This window comes from Acipenser ruthenus, chromosome 14 (genome assembly GCF_902713425.1).
Source record: "Acipenser ruthenus chromosome 14, fAciRut3.2 maternal haplotype, whole genome shotgun sequence".
NCBI classification, from domain to species: domain Eukaryota; kingdom Metazoa; phylum Chordata; class Actinopteri; order Acipenseriformes; family Acipenseridae; genus Acipenser; species Acipenser ruthenus.
The window spans coordinates 32,346,807-32,359,170 of NC_081202.1; the positions used below are offsets into that span (position 1 = coordinate 32,346,807).

Below are 12,364 nucleotides of genomic sequence, written 5' to 3' on the forward strand. Positions count from 1 at the left end.
CTACAAGCTTGCCTTTACATTGATATTAAGAAGATACACAGACAACGCACAGCAACATATACAATAGAAAAACATTATACCACAACACATTTTTCTCGTAACACTAAGGAATTTGTCTGGTCTTCAATCAAGGATCAGGGTATACCGCATAGACAGATCCAGATAATGAAGTGTCCAAGCTGTGCATATCAGCAGTGTCTTTTGGAAGGACCAGGTATAAGCAGCAGGTGCTGTTTGATTCTCACAGTAAGCGTGATTCTTACATTACAGGACCCCTTCGGATCCAGCACACCGTCATGTCATCTGTGCGGCTCACTTACAATGAGGACTTTCAGCTGGACTGGGATGGCCGTGGCAAACTCCTGCTGAAGGTATCTTCACCACATTTCAACTTATAAGCAACTCATATTTCTTACCATACTTTTCAGAACATTACACACACACTTTTACACATTTTAGAAGCTATACACAGGATCAGCGCTGTATTAATGGACAGGCCAAGGCCAAGGGCCCCAGAAGACTAGGGCCCCTTTTTTTATGAGCTTATATCTTTCGTTGTCCATTTTTTAAATTTATGGGGCCTTAAAACATATATATATATATATATATATATATATATATATATATATATATACCTCACTATAAGTGCAGGAACTACGAGTCACAATTTTACATTTTTATTTAATAGCGCTTGACACTCCTTCCTTTAAAATGGTTTGAGTGTTTTTGACACGTGACCTGGCGGTTTTTAGATGAAAAAATCTCAAGATATTCTGTGCCCAGGGCCCTGAGAGTTCTTAATCTGGCCCTTCGCAGGCTTTTATATTGGGACTGTCTGACTATAAAAAGTCTGAAGTTTATGCTTAATTGAAATACAGTTAAAAAATATCCTACTATTATTATTCCTTACTTAACCCATCCTCTTTTAACACACCGGAGAAGCACGTTTTATGTGACAAGCACATTTAAAAGTGGGGAGCGTTATATTAGGGGTGCACATTATACAAGGAATGTTAAATGAAACTGCTTGTGCACCATGGACAGGGTGCATGTTATATGGATGGCATCTGTTGACCAACTGGAGTGTTCTGTGTTGACAGCTAAGCCCAGCATACTCTGGTAAAATGTGCGGCCTGTGTGGAAACTACAACGGTAACCAGGGCGATGACTTCTTGACCCCGGCCGGCCTGGCGGAGGCACAGGTTGGGGACTTCGGCAACTCCTGGAAGATAAACGGGGAGTGTGAGGACGTGACCAAACAGGATTTGGACCCCTGCAGCCTGAACCCTAAGAGAGGTGAGAGACGCGTTTACGAGCCACTGCCAGGCTGCTGCTTGCATTTCTTACATCGATAAATTAATAAAGTAGAATTAAGACGAGAATGACTCCTGATTGAACTTAAACAGCATTACATTTATTGATTCCAAGTCTCCAAGCACACACGCATAAGAAGAGATTAACATTAGGTCACTAGCTTTAAACAATAGTTAGGTAGTCAGACATATTACCTTCCCATTGGGAGTCACGTTGGGCACACCTCAGCACGATGTTCGGGGAGGAGAATGGAAGCTCTCAGATGCCTGTCTCTCTGAATGACTCCCAATTCATACAGACAGATAAACAAGCTTGCAAGCTGTGCTAAACTTGCCTCCTTTGTCTACATTGTAATTCCCCTTTTCTCAGCATAGTTGTTTCCTTAAAACATTACTTTCCTTACTACCTGTTATTCCATTTCTTGCTGTCTCAAGATTTTGCAGTTTGCTTACAGCATAATTTTTGTACTTTGCAAGAGCTGAGCTAATGCACCAGCGTTGACCTTACACAGTACACTCAGCTACATCAGAGGACAAACACTTTACGCCCTTGTTGGCTCTAATATTGCTTTGTTTTATTTAATTGTGTTCATTTATACAGTGAAGGTCAGTGCCTAGCATATTCCACAGTTATTCTTGTATTGCATATTGTATTTGCAGCTCTGGGGAGAGGTGTGTATTTGTTTAACCCATGAAGTACCAAATACAATTTTCTTTGAAAAAATCAGAACACAAGCTATATTTATTATTATTATTATTATTATTATTATTATTATTATTATTATTTATTTATTAGTAGACACCCTTATCCAGGGCGACTTACAATTGTTACAAGATATCACATTATTTTTACAAACAATTACCCATTTATACAGTTGGGTTTTTACTGGAACAATCTAGGTAAAGTACCTTGCTCAAGGGTACAGCAGCAGTATCCTCTACCTGGGACTGAACCCACGACCCTCCAGTCAAGAGCCCAGAGCCCTAACCACTACTCCACACGGCTGCCCTACACATTACATTTAGTCTTTTGCGGTAAACAAAGTTAGAGTAAGTTATCAATACAATTAAAGAGAAATAACAGGTAGATGCCATTTAAAAATGCTCCAAAAACATTACAAAGTAGCCTGTCCTCAAATGCAGACAATGGGACTTAATGGGTTAAGTCGGTATCGCTTTTTGTTTCAGTGCGGTACGCAGAGGCCTGCTCTGTGCTCACGTCCCCGGAGTTCGAACCCTGCCACTACGAGGTGAACCCTGCTCCGTTCGTGAAGAACTGCCGCTACGACGTTTGTTCCTGCTCGGATGGGAAGGAGTGCCTGTGCTCTGCTGTCTCCAGCTACGCTACCGCCTGTGCCAGGAAGGGGGTCTTGATTAACTGGAGAACACCCGATTTCTGTGGTAAGGGAGACGTCACCCTCTAACCAGGCTTAAAAAAAGCTGCTTTTCTATACTAAGACAATAGAAGTTTCACTCTGAGACCAAACACATAACACTGGCCCAAAAAATGTTCTATTTCAGTACAGTTCGGTACAGTACAGTACGATTAAACTGTGTAACAATATAAACTGCAAATACACAGCTCAGGGTATATTTTCTATTAGAGGACATTTGAGTGGTTTCTTAGCAGCTGTATTTAATTCAATTCAGTTTGTGAAGCAAACAGTAAATCTGGCATAAGTGTCAATTGAAAAATCTGTCAAGAAGCAAGTTTCATGGGTATAGGAGTCATTGTCAATTTATGGTCTCGTTGTCAATTTACAGCCTTGTTTACAAGTACGAGTAAGAGTATCAGCACACGAAAGACAAATATGCCCCCTATGGCAGATCAATTAAAGGCGAAACTACAATATATTATAATATTTCATTTTTGGCCATCACTACGGACCCTTGCCCTTGAATTGTCTGAATAAGCTTTAGAGCTGCCATACGTCTGAGACAGCCAGTTGAAAGGAACTCTTGACTCCTGTGTTTGTACTCATGAGTGGTCTTATCCCGCAGAGATGAGCTGTGCTGAGGACCATGTGTACCAGCAGTGTGGGAGCCCCTGTAACCAGACCTGCCGCTCGCTGTCCTTCCCCGACACGGTCTGCATGGAGCTGTGTATGGAGGGCTGCTACTGCCCCCCGGGGCTCTACGCCAACGACCACGGGGAGTGTGTGCCCAGTTCCCAGTGTGCCTGCCATTATGACGGAGACGTTTTCCAGCCCGGTGATGTCTTCTCTAGCCACTTCACCATATGGTAAGACCATAGAGGCGCCCGTTCTTAACAATGGAGCGCATACATACAGGTATGGCCAAAAGCTGTGCATCACCTTGAATTGTAGGATTGAAACATATATTTTTTTTTTTTAAACTAAAAAAAACCTATATGAACATAATGTAGATCTTTTATTTAAGATCATGTCACTGACATGACAAACAGATATTGCAAAAGCCATAATAGTAGTACAGTATTATGTACCATACAGAGTATACCATGTAGTTCAACACAACACTACACGTACAATACAAAACAGTTTACTTAAAACAATAACACAAAATCAATACGTGACCTTTCCAGAGGAACAAGGTTGAAGGCAATTGTTAAAACACTTGACTGCTGAACATTTTATGAACTACCTGCACATTGCAATAGCCACGGCAATGAGCGCTCGCGAAGGATTATGCTTAAAGGACGGGTGTTTTGGGGGAACGTTTTAAGAACGAGCAATTTTTAATGAATCCATGAAGTCATTCGGTCGTTCACAAGTTACTAAAAGCACAAGCTGTCATTGAAACATACAGACACAGCACAGGCAGTAATGAGAGACCAGGAGGCTGCAGGTTAGACTTCTAAATCTGTACTTGGGGGGGAAAAAAACAAACAGAAAAACTAACGAGAAGCAGAGCAGTGATAACATTGCTTATTCTATTAAAAGGAGCGATAAGCAAGGTTTTAAAGAGTAAGTAGCGGGGTTCCGAAATAGATAGCGTTACACGTCCCTGTAATTTTTCTTTTTATTATAAACATCCTGATAACTTTTTACACTTATAACTTTAAAAAGCCTGTTTCAAATGTCTGTTTTAGTGTGTGTAAGGATTATTGCCCACATTGTCAAACAGGTAACACAGCAATAACGATCCATGATGTGGTACGGAATAGAAAAGCCAGAGCACTTGTTATATATATATATATATATATATATTTATTTATTGGTCTTCCTGCAGTGATTTTAGAGGACAGATCTCAAACCCCAGTGTACTAGAGCGGACATTTTGAAAGAGCTTTGAAGCACATTTTAAAGTGTAAAAAGTTGTCAGGATGTTAAGAATGAAAATAAAAATTACAGGTTTGTTATTTAAACAGCTGTAGCAACAGATGGGATCGTGTAACGCTATATTTTTTGGAACCCCTGCTTAACTCTTTGAACTCCTATTCTTTAAATAACAAACTTGGCATAATCTTACTAACCCTGACATTTATGAATAACCCATATTATTATATTCATATTCATACTAGATTTATATTAACTCTATGTAGCTCTGAATTATAATGTGTTCAAGTAAAGGGTGGACCAATATGAATTAAACTGGATGTAATATTTAATATATGTATCCTATTGTCTTTGAAATGAACAACAAAAGAAGCAAGGCTTTAAACTCCATGTTGTTGCCTATGTTTGGTGTAAGCGTCAGAGTTCGTCACTCTTGTATGTTTGGTTCCCAGTTCCTGTGAAGAGGGTTCGATGCACTGCAGCTCCAGTGACCTCCCCAGTGCCATGCTATCTGACCTCCTCATGAACGACCTGCCATCCACACGAGGTACGGGGGTTTCCTTATTGCATCGTTAACATTCAGTGGGCAGGATTTTCTAAAGTTCATAAATGATAACTCCAGTGTTAATCAACAAATCGGTATGTATCATTGATTTTGGCCATTTCAAGCGGTCGTTATGTCTATCTCGTTATTAAATAATCATGCTAATGTGATTCCTGAAATTATGTTGATTTACGAAATCATGTTAATATCTTAACGAGCAGTGCTTCTTGCGACTATTTCTTTTGTCTGCATGGGAATTTAAAAGCAAATCCATATTAATTGTCATAATTTATCAGGAGTTAATTTGCACTTGGAAAAGGAGGGTTTTAATTAAAGAAAGACTATAAGTTATCTCCTTGAAACAGAAATTTAACAGACCGCGGCTGTGACGCTGACGATACAGAGACTACCTAGATAATTCAATATTTGTAGTTATGAAAATATTTTAGACTTTTATATACTTGTGGTTATGAATGAGATTTGTTCACTTGTTTTAACAATTTGTAACCTTAAGTCGCAGGAAGGGACGTATAAAGTACAGTGGCAATGGGGCGAATCGATAGGTGAAAAGATAAGGCTATGGCAGTAATAAATATCTACAATTTTGGCTAGAACTTAAGTTGACGTGATCGTGAAAAGCACATATTAGTGGTGACATGCATTTATTCTCTCTCTCTATTAAACACACACACACACACACACACACACACACACACACACACACACACACACACATACACACACACACACACACACACACACACATACATATATTCATTCATACATACATACCTACACACACGGTATTCCATTGGTTTATTTTTAATGCCCGTGCCGATATTTTTTGAAAACAAGACTTGATCAGTCCCACATTGTACTTTTGAACTATTAGACGAAATATTTACAATAATACTTAAAAACTACTACTATAATCATGATTCCATTATGATTACATTATACCAAATCACGTTTTTTATTTAGATCGTTGTAAATAAAAACGTGATTTGGTATAGTTTAATTATAACGCTTGTGACAGGGTAGCCGGGGCGTTGACGTCAGGCCAGCAACAGACAACAATGCACACAGGCAGGTACTCGAAATCACTGCGGCACTGAGAGCTAAAATAAACCCCAGGTCAGGCTGGGCAACCGTTTGAAAATCCTACCCAGTGTCTCTAATTACTGTGTGTTTTGCATCACCTGTGTGAAAAGTCCCCTTGTACTGGACAGAGCGATCTTTAGCAGAACTATTTCCGATCTTTGATACAGCTGGTGTCTTTTTCACTGAAGGCATTATAAAGAAATCACGCAGCTCTATGCCGTGTGTTCAATTATTTATCAGAAGCAAACTAAACCGGCTGCCAGGTTCCTAAATGCAGTGTAACAAGTAGTGCATCAATAAGGCATACAAAATATGTACATGTACAATATTCTTTCAGCAATGGGAATTTTCATGGGAAGCTACATATTACATGGTTACAATGGTTACATTTCACAGAAATCGTGAAAAAAATACATTGCAAATACAACTACTCAGAATGATTGCAAACCTCATGAAAATGCCTCCTGATCTTTAACCTGGATTGGTTGATGCATCTCTCTGTCAGTGAGAAGAGCGTTGTCCTGCAGACCCCCTATGAGGAAGTCTGTGTGCAGCAGCCCTAGAGAAGAGGGGATCGAGTGCACCAAAACCTGCCAGAACTACGATCTGGAGTGTGTGAGCCAGGGCTGCATCTCAGGCTGCACGTGCCCTCCTGGACGGGTAAGGGACATTCTGCACCTGCTTCAGAGAACAGGAAGTTAGCTGGAACAGCAGTTCCGCATCAGCTGAGTACATTGTTTTTGGAACACAATTCGATGGCATCATTATACTGCAAACTTTTATTCTCAGCATTTTCTAAATCAAGTTGTTGCTGGAACAGTGTAGCAGTGATTACTATGTTTACAACCAAGACAACGCAACTAAAGCTGTGTCCATACTGAGTTGCTGGTGGGCAGGGGTGTCCAATCACAGTCCTGGAGGGCCATTACTCTCCAGGTTTAACTGGTAAAATGAGAACATTAACTACTTCAGGGTTTGGATGGAGGTTTAGTTGGTTCAGTTATAGAATTTAGAACAGGGATGGAACAAAGACCAGGAGCGGAAGGGCCAGCGTTGGCCAGCCTTACTGTAAAGCAACCACATTGGCCAACAGAGTGTTATAATGTGGACATGCTGGTTAACAGTGTCTGCCAGCACTTTAGTGTCAGCCAACCCTACTGGTAATAGAAGTGTGGATCTGGCTCATATTAAGAGAGAGGAGTTGGTCAAATAAATTCATCATTCCTTAACAAAATGCTTGCTTTTAATGTATAGACATTAAACGTGCCCTCGCAAAAACTCATATTGGCAAAACACTAACACTTTAATGTGCTTTGAGAGTAGGTGCAACATGTTGACGTGTAGTCAGTTATATATGCTAAATATACTCACACTTCTACAGTATCCGTCTTTCCACAGTAGTTCGTATGTTACTAACTAAAATAGCTGTGTTTCATTAATATATGGATTCCCTGCAGGAAAAGATGCAGCTCCTTGCTGAAAGCTCTTTCATGAACCTTAAATCAACAATAAACATTTTATAACACAGTCCAGCTTTTGCCTTTTGAGCCTGTGTGCTACGTCATGTGACAATAGAGACATGATGACAGATGACACAAAAATAGGAGGAGTGGCAAACACTGTTGCAGCAGCAAAGTTCATTCAAAATGACCTAGACAGCATTCAGAACTGGGCAGACACATGGCAAATGATATTTAATAGAGCAAAGTGTAAAGTACTGCACGCAGGCAATAAAAATGTGCATTATAAATATCATATGGGAGATACTGAAATTGAAGAAGGAATCTATGAAAAAGATCTAGGAGTTTATGTTGACTCAGAAATGTCTTCATCTAGACAATGTTGGGAAGCTATAAAAAAGGCCAACAAGATGCTCGGATATATTGTGAGAAGTGTTGAATTTAAATCAAGGGAAGTAATGTTAAAACTTTACAATGCATTAGTAAGACCTCACCTAGAATATTATGTTCAGTTCTGGTCACCTCGTTACAAAAAGGATATTGCTGCTCTAGAAAGAGTGCAAAGGAGAGCAACCAGAATTATCCCGGGTTTAAAAGGCATGTCGTATGCAGACAGGCTAAAATAATTGAATCTATTCAGTCTTGAACAAAGAAGACTATGCGGTGATCTGATTCAAGCATTCAAAATCCTAAAAGGTATAGACAATGTCGACCCAGGGGACTTTTTTGACCCGAAAAAAGAAACAAGGACCAGGGGACACAAATGGAGATTAAATAAAGGGGCATTCAGAACAGAAAATAGGAGGCACTTTTGTACACAGAGAATTGTGAGGGTCTGGAACCAACTCCCCAGTAATTTGTTGAAGCCGACACCCTGGGATCCTTCAAGAAGCTGCTTGATGAGATTCTGGGATCAATAAGCTACTAACAACCAAACAAGCAAGATGGACTGAATGGCCTCCTCTCGTTTGTAAACTTTCTTATGTTCTCATGTTCTTATGACAAGGGGAGCTCAGTGAAACCAATGATATCAGGGACTGGGGTGGAAAGCCACTGTGTGAAAGAAAGTGGCAGAAGCAGTAAGCAAACTGTCCTCGTGAATAACGCTGCTATATGTTTGTGTTTGTAGGTCCGACACAGGATGCGCTGTGTGGTCCCAGGGCAGTGTCCCTGCTTCCACAACGGTAGGGAATTCCGTCCCGGACAGACAGTATCCATGGACTGCAACACCTGGTAAATCAATCAGGGACCACTGTTCTGCACGCACACAGGCTGCTTTCACAACTGCAGACATAGGAGTGATTGCAGTTTGTTTCTGTTATCTTATTAATTACCAATGGGAATGAGCTATTCCTGTTACTCCATTCAAGTGCAACCAACCAGTAACTACTCTCTTTTACAGTGTTACTGTGGTTAATTGTTTACCATATTTACCTTTCCCATACATGTCTGCACATGCTTTATCTCTCCAAATATTTTAAAGTTACCTTAGCAACCCTACTTATGCCAAAGTCACCTCCAACAAACTGGTTTAACATTACCAACACATTTTCTTTCATATGAGCTTGCATACACAACACAACTACGGTGGATGAGAAGTGCAAAGAGGTCGCAAATCTTCAGCTTTTAGAAGGTGTCTGCTATAGACTGCCCTGTTTGGATCTCCATCTCATTGTAACGTGTCGTGTGTGTTCTGTGTGTGACAGCGTGTGTCGTGACAGAAAGTGGGAGTGTACAAACCAGGTCTGTGACGGGTCCTGCAAGTCCATTGGAGAGGCGAACTACCTGACCTTTGATGGAGTGAAGTACACGTTCCCAGGACTCTGCCAGTACGTGCTGGCGCAGGTGAGTCAGCGATCACATTTACACATGAGAACGGAACACAGATCTATGGAATCAGCAGAGAGACTCCACTCACTCAAACAGGAAAAGCCTAATAGACAGTTAGCACCAATAAAAACTCGACCACACAAAAACATATTTCTCTTCATCTCTGTAGTACGCATAATCAAAGTATTTAATAATATAGCAACACCAAAAGAAAAAGAAGCACTGGTTGAAAAACTCTTTAAGAAGTATTTATCTGCAGGTATTAAATAAATTCATTCATTAGCATGTTTATTTCTTTTTTATTTTATTATTTTTTTTTTTTTAAATTTAGTCGTCGCCAATTATTTTTACCCCGGTTTTCACCCCAATTTAGCATGCCCAATTATTATCTGTATCCCCGGCCCACCGCTCGCAACCCCCCCGCCGACTCAGGAAACGGAGGCTGAAACACGCGTCCTCCGAAACGTGCTCCTTCCAAGCCGTCATTTTTCGCACTGCAGATCCACAGCAATGCTACCAGACCTAGTGCCGGAGGACAACACAGATCTGGCGGCTCCGCTGCAGAGCCACAGGCGCCCTATCGGCCACAGGGGTTGCTGATGTGCGGTGAGCCGTGGATTCCCCTGCCGACCTAAGCCCTCCCTACCCGGGCAGCGCTCAGCCAATTGTGCGCCGCCCCCTAGGAACTCTCGGTCACGGTCAGCTGTGACATAGCCTGGATTCGAACCAGCGATCTCCAGGCTATAGAGCACATCCTGCGAGGAGCGCCTTTACTGGATGCGCCACTCGGGAGCCCCCTAGCATGTTTATTTCAAAGCCAGAAAAGCTGTCCTTGCCTCACGTTTACAACTTGAGTACCAATCAACTTGAATTAACTTCGGCATTGAGTGTTTTAAAAGCCGAATGGAAGATTGTTTTCCTCTCATCCGGGGCGCTGTCATTTTTCCTGTTGTACTGGCATACCAAGGAGGTAAATTAACTTTAAATACTTCTTAAAGGCAATTACGAGTACAGGTTTCTACACAGCCATACTGCAAACAGTTCCACCAAGATGTCTTACAGATACGCTTTTCCTGTAGGAGCTGAGGGGCTGCTCTTCAGTTCTAGTTGCCTCTCATTTGAGTAAATGGTCTGAATAATGTGTGCTATTATTTTATTAGCTGCGATAAACACAGATGTAACACTGAGATGAGATGAGGTTAAAAGCTCTAAAACCATAAATCCAGACAAGCCCGGTTGTTTTGTGTAGTGGTTAAGACACTAGCTTGCAGTGTGCAAGGTCATTGGTTCGCACCCGGCCTCTGCACTGCTACACAGACAAGCTATTTGAGTTATTGCAATTAGAACCGCACTGAATCATAAAAAAGGTAAGGGGACAATCCCATTTGAAGCAACTTGCTCTTTAATGATTAGACCATGAGGAAGCCATTCAACTTGTCCAGCTATTACATGTAACTAACATGCATTTTGCCTCTCCAGGATTACTGCAATGGCAACGAGGGCACATTCCGCATATTGGTGGAGAACAGTGGCTGTGGAGTGCAGGGCCAGAGGTGCTCTAAAATGACCATGGTGCTGTATGAGGGAGGAGTCATAGAGCTGGCCAATGGAGTGGTGAGGAGTGCATTACCTGTGGGGCGACTGCCAGCAATGGCCAAACGTTTAGCATCCTATAGAATGAACTCATTTAGCTTCATAAAGTCAAATGAAACCTGCTAAATAATGTTACGTTCGCATATTGAAAAACATACCGCTTTGTAGTTTTCCATATACTTAACAAACAACTGATAAAAATGGAAAAATGTGACATTTCAAAATCTAACGTGAAATACTGTACTACTGTAGTAGACTTTTGCGATATCATTTTGTACTTTCTTTGATTACATGATGTGAAATAAAATGATATATATTTTTTATTTTGACAATCCTAAAATTCTAGGTGATAAACTTTTGGCCATATATTAAGATTATTCAGTATCATTGAATTTAGCTGTTAATTTACAGAGCAGCATGTCATCTAAATAAAGGGTTCAGAACCTGGGTCCAGGGTTGATGGGAAAGGACAATTGAACTTGATCTGCATTACAACTGGACTCTGTGGTCATTTAAAAAGCTTTTCTCCAAGGGAATGGTTAGACTCTGTAGCGCAGGGTTGGGTGACCAATCCAAGTCTTTGTTCCAGCCATGTCCTTAGTTAATTACATTTAATTAATTAAACCCCTGATTAGAACTCAAACTATTTGTAAAGAAAGGAAGTGACGTAGCTAACACAAATACTTTAAGTGCAGTACAGAAACCAGGACATGGGGGCTTACAGGAAATTAAGAGGAGATGGACTTCAGAAAGATGGAAGGAGACACTTCTTTACACAGAGAGTAGTGAGGGTATAGGATGGGCTACCTAGTTATGTTGTTGAGGCAGAATTACTGGAATCCTTTAAGACCCAATTTGAGTTCTGAGATCAATCAGCTGCTGGGAACCACGCGAGATTAGACCTCCTCCTCTTGTGTGTAAGTTTTGGTGCCACATTATTAAAAGGTTCCTCTGGTTTATAATGTGGTTTGTTTGTCCTGTGCTCAGGTGACGATGAAGAAGCCTGTAAAGGACGAGACGGAGGTGGAGATTATCCGATCAGGGCTGTACTTCATCCTGCTGCTGGGGAAAGGGATCTCTGTGACGTGGGATCTGGGGACGAGAGTCACGGTGCAGCTCAAAGGACAGTACCGGGTATGTGCGCACAAACCTGCCTTAACAGAGAGGAGTTAGTAAAGGTCCCATACTCTTAGAACCAAGTCAAACCCGCAACGCAGCATAGAGAAGCCAGGGTAAAGGTTGTGCTTATCCTGGCATGTGAATCTG

General features: G+C 41.1%; 1 protein-coding gene across 1 annotated transcript in view; it reads left to right on the forward strand.

Annotated features, from left to right (window-relative positions):
* The window catches only part of LOC117419959 (von Willebrand factor-like), a 62,091-nt gene that overhangs the window by 15,230 nt on the left and 34,497 nt on the right, over positions 1-12,364 (forward strand). Inside the window, exons 13-22 of the mRNA XM_058986390.1 lie at positions 271-371; positions 1,101-1,296; positions 2,502-2,714; positions 3,315-3,555; positions 5,023-5,117; positions 6,721-6,875; positions 8,805-8,908; positions 9,382-9,520; positions 10,985-11,119; positions 12,086-12,232. Coding sequence (XP_058842373.1) covers positions 271-371; positions 1,101-1,296; positions 2,502-2,714; positions 3,315-3,555; positions 5,023-5,117; positions 6,721-6,875; positions 8,805-8,908; positions 9,382-9,520; positions 10,985-11,119; positions 12,086-12,232 — 1,526 coding nt within the window. The remainder of the gene's footprint in view (positions 1-270; positions 372-1,100; positions 1,297-2,501; positions 2,715-3,314; positions 3,556-5,022; positions 5,118-6,720; positions 6,876-8,804; positions 8,909-9,381; positions 9,521-10,984; positions 11,120-12,085; positions 12,233-12,364) is intronic.